This window comes from Solanum lycopersicum, chromosome 2, assembly GCF_036512215.1.
Source record: "Solanum lycopersicum chromosome 2, SLM_r2.1".
In the NCBI taxonomy this organism is placed as follows: Eukaryota; Viridiplantae; Streptophyta; class Magnoliopsida; order Solanales; family Solanaceae; genus Solanum; species Solanum lycopersicum.
In genome coordinates this window covers 60,928,818-60,933,380 of record NC_090801.1, presented here as the reverse complement: position 1 = coordinate 60,933,380, position 4,563 = coordinate 60,928,818, and the positions used below count along the sequence as shown (strand labels likewise).

The 4,563-nt window shown below is 28.5% G+C and overlaps 1 protein-coding gene across 1 annotated transcript; it reads left to right on the top strand.

The window, feature by feature from the left end:
* The first annotated feature begins 2,620 nt into the window (after window positions 1–2,620).
* On the top strand, window positions 2,621–4,297 carry LOC101253648 (peroxidase 42). The gene is made up of 4 exons (XM_004232664.4): window positions 2,621–2,982; window positions 3,075–3,263; window positions 3,393–3,558; window positions 3,647–4,297. Exons 1-4 carry the CDS (start codon window positions 2,767–2,769, stop codon window positions 4,054–4,056), a joined length of 981 nt encoding a protein of 326 aa, XP_004232712.1. The 5' UTR covers window positions 2,621–2,766; the 3' UTR covers window positions 4,057–4,297.
* Window positions 4,298–4,563: the final 266 nt, after the last annotated feature.

The following is a 4,563-nucleotide window of genomic DNA, read 5'->3' as shown; positions in this document are numbered from 1 at the left end:
TTTAAAATTAAGTAAATTTACTTTAATAAGCGTAATATGATAAACAATTTGGAAAAAGAGAGTAGCACTTGCCACTTAGAATTTCACGTACAAGTGTCCATGCAAATATGATTCCAACCTCTTTGTTTTCTCCTTTCCAGCAAAGGATTAAATCACTAGTCAATTTCTCGTTTCAAATTAGATTTGAACAAAAAATATTGAATTTACATCAATTTTGTATTTTAATCTAATTTTGGTATACTTAAATTATTAAACTCTGCGACTCTTTTTAATTTTAATCTAATTTTCTCAGCTACGTTTGAGGATTGGACTAGAATTATTTAATTAAAGAAAGAGAAATTTCATGGGCGGTAAATATGGATAGAGATTTAGTTAAGTATAATTAGGTTAAGTAATATTCAATAATCTTATAAATTTATGTTATGTGTACTATATAATAATTTATGGTTGAAATTTATTTAAATTACATATTCATTATAATAATAGCTAATAAAAATAACAAAGTTGTCAACTTTTTTATTTTTTTTAAAACTATCAAGTAAAGCAATTAAGTGTACCAAACTAAAATTTTCAAGAAGAAAAAAAAGACTGACTGGAATATGCAAACTTCCTGACTTTTTACCCGTTAAACTTCTTCAAGAGTAATATCACATATGCTTTCTCCAAATTCCGAAGAATCTATAAAAATAGGTCAAACTTAAAAATATCATTGAGTTCTAAATAGTAATTCAATTAAAGTACATGATAATACATCAAAAGAAAAAATTTATTTTGATGTTTTCAAATAATTATAAAAATAAATTTATCAGAATCTTCAAAAAGTATCAAATTCTTTAAAATTAGAATAATTTAAAAAATCCAAAACAAGTATGAGGTTTGACAAGTAAAAAAATCGAGAAATCCGTATATTTCCATCAGTCTTATTTTTTTCTTGAAAATATTAGCTAAACCACATTTAATTATTTTATTTGATAATTTTATAAAATAAAAAATTGTTAAAATAAATATATAATTAAATTGATCTCAACTATAAATTATTTTACACTATACATAACATAAATTTATAAATTTTTTAAACATTATTTAATCTAATTATGCTTATCAAATTTTTATCGGTGAATACTAACACTCAGTAGAATTCCAATGTTTATATACATTTTTGATTTTGATGTTTTTTCTTTATCTTTAACCGCAATATCATGTGACGATTCCTCCTACTTTCAAGCACTGTCTTCCGTGAAGACGACAAAAATGGTACGCATATCATCCATAATTTATAGGGTAGTGAAATGACTTTATTATCAGTATCTAATTTTTTTTCTTCAATAGAATCTAAAATATAATATATTAATGCTTTTATTATAAAAATATTAAATCAAATGTTGGGTTGAATTCAAGACTTGTTTGCAATATACGCAATTAGTATTTCAGTGAAGCTGAAGCCTAATTGAACCAGGGAAAACGATTTGAAAAATACGTAATTAATATTTTAGTGAAGCCTAATTAAATTAGGGAAAACGGTATAAAATAATAAATTATTAATTTAAATTAAATGTTATAGCAATGATTTATTTAATTGTAATTTATAGTAAACACTTCCTTTTTTGATTCAGATATTCAGTATACAATCAGTCATTTTTGGTATCAACTAGCCATTTTATATATTTCGATATAAAATGTATTTGTGTTTGTATAAAGCGAGAGAAAAGTGAATATACAAATACAAATAGATATACTTTGTCATATACACTTATAATTATACGAATACAATTTTTATTATACAAATTACGATGTATAAATAAATTTTAAAAAGCTGAACAATTTTTATAAAATTAGATGTTTGTAGTGAATTATATAAATCAAAAATTGCATAGCAAACATAAAATTTGCTATGAAGTGCAATTATGAAATTTATATCTATAATATACAATCATAATTTTTATATTTGCTATATGTGAAAGTTGTTCATTAAATTAACAGACAACATCAAAAGAAACTATAAATAAATAACAAATTTCAACAAGTCTTTAGTAATTTATTTTCTTGAGTTCAATTTAACTCTCAAAAATCGAAGAACTTTCGCTAGAAAATACTTTTTGAGTCAAATTAATAACAAAAATAATATATCAATACAATTTTTAAGTAAAACTTAACTCTATCCCATTTTGTGAAAATAGAATATTAATACAAAATATCATGGGAAATAAAGTGTGAGTTTCATGATTTTGAAGAATATTCATTTCTATTCGCTCCATCACATTTTAGTTATAATATGTTAAATTTTTCTTTTTACAAAATAAATGAGTAAAATTATACTTATATAATATTATATTGATTTAATTCAACTTAAAAAATTAATTATGGAGAAGCAAAATGATAAGAGACCAGCAGTAAGTGGCGAATTTAGAATTTTAAAGTTATAGACTTCGATTTAACGAACACAAAAAGAATTTTAAGCATGAACAGATGAACCATCAGACCAATTAAATTATTTATTCATTAGATGTCCTATATTAATTTTATATATATTTCTTTTAATTTTTGTATAAATATATATATATATGTATATTTCATAATAAATTAATGTAATAAATTAATGAATATTAGAGCACATGGGTCCGACGCGTGTACAATACTTTGATTCTTGAGTGGAAAGAAAGAGGTCATTTTCTTTGAGGACATTTTAGGCACTTTCTCCCATTATTTAAGAAGGTATCTAAGTGATCATCCAAAGAACAACCTCTACTGACCATTTAGCAAAGTAAAATGGCTACCAAACATCTTTTTTTCTTTGCTATTCTCTTGTTTTCAGCTGCCTCTGTTTTTGCAGAGGAAAATCCTAGCCTTGTAATGGACTATTACAAGGACACTTGCCCTCAAGCTGAAGAAATCATCAAAGAACAAGTCAAACTTCTCTACAAACGCCACAAGAATACTGCATTTTCTTGGCTAAGAAACATATTCCATGACTGCTTTGTTGAGGTACTAAAAAAAATGAAACTTTCTTTTCATTTTTAGACACCCTTTTTGGAGATGTTGAATTTACTGTTCTTTTTTTTTATTTTTAAATACAGTCATGTGATGCTTCCTTGTTGCTGGACTCAACAAGGAGGATGCTGTCTGAGAAAGAGACAGACAGGAGTTTTGGTATGAGAAATTTCAGATACATTGAGACTATTAAAGAAGCTGTAGAAAGGGAGTGCCCTGGTGTTGTTTCTTGTGCTGATATTCTTGTGTTGTCTGGTAGAGATGGTATTGTTGCTGTAAGTTGTTACTTTGTAGTAGATCTGGACTTGTTTATGTATTTTTGAGAAGCTTAGATATTTGGTTCTGAAAAGTGGTTTAGTTAAATATTGCTTGTACTAATATGTATAATGGTGTCTTGTACATAGCTAGGAGGGCCACACATTCCTCTCAAAACTGGAAGAAGAGATGGAAGAAAAAGCAGAGCAGACATTCTTGAACAGCACCTCCCAGATCACAATGAAAGCATGAGTGTTGTTCTTGAAAGATTTGCTAACATTGGAATCAACACCCCTGGAGTTGTTGCCTTGCTAGGTACTATAGCCAACACGACATTGAACAAAATTGCTCTCAGTTAATAGTTTGGGTCTAAACAATATTTAATCTGGTGTTGTTTGAACAGGGTCACACAGTGTGGGTCGAACACACTGTGTGAAGTTGGTACACCGTTTATATCCAGAAGTAGACCCTCAATTGAACCCAGAGCATGTACCACACATGCTCAAGAAGTGTCCTGATCCAATTCCAGACCCAAAGGCTGTGCAATATGTGAGAAATGACAGAGGCACGCCCATGGTTCTAGACAACAACTACTACAGGAACATATTGGACAATAAGGGGTTAATGTTAGTTGATCATCAACTAGCAATGGACAAGAGGACTAAGCCATATGTAAAGAAAATGGCAAAAAGCCAAAATTATTTCTTCAAGGAATTTGCAAGAGCCATCACTATTCTTTCTGAGAATAATCCACTTACTGGGACAAAAGGTGAGATCAGAAAGCAGTGTAATCTTGCCAACAAGCTCCACTAAAACAATCCTGCTTTTTCTTATGTGCTTGTACTCATTATCACTTTTCCCCCCCTTCCTTTGTGTATTTATATGCGAGGGAACAGTGAAAAATGATAGTAGGAATAAGATGGTTTTAGTTTCTTGGTGTTGTAAGTTTGTGTAGTGGACATGACCATGTTCATTACATTCCATGTACTGTTTGTAAAATTTCACTATTTTAGCTACCCTCTTAAGTTATGAAACAAGTGTTAATTTGTTGCTATTTACTGTGCAAGAGTACACATTTTGATTCAATGAGAATGGATAAGAGGCTCGTGTAATTAAGAGGATCAAGAAACTACTCGACCCCATATATTTGCGATAATCATGTTGTACATGAACCCGCTCCGTAAAATCGACTATACGATTCAATTTTTAGCAGTGTAATCAAAGATTCCAGTAACTTTAGGTAAAATCCAATGATTAAAAAAAAAAGTTGAAAAGCAAATTAGGACCCTCATATTTTTGGATGGAAATCATTTTACAAAA

What these genes read in the sequence shown, in the direction of transcription:
- LOC101253648 (XM_004232664.4), top strand. Translation starts at nt 2,767, where the DNA reads ATGGCTACCAAACATCTTTTTTTCTTTGCTATTCTCTTGTTTTCAGCT. An exon ending in GTAGAGATGGTATTGTTGCT is followed by an intron (nt 3,264 to 3,392) that starts GTAAGTTGTTAC and finishes TCTTGTACATAG; the next exon opens with CTAGGAGGGCCACACATTCC. An exon ending in TGGAGTTGTTGCCTTGCTAG is followed by an intron (nt 3,559 to 3,646) that starts GTACTATAGCCA and finishes TTGTTTGAACAG; the next exon opens with GGTCACACAGTGTGGGTCGA.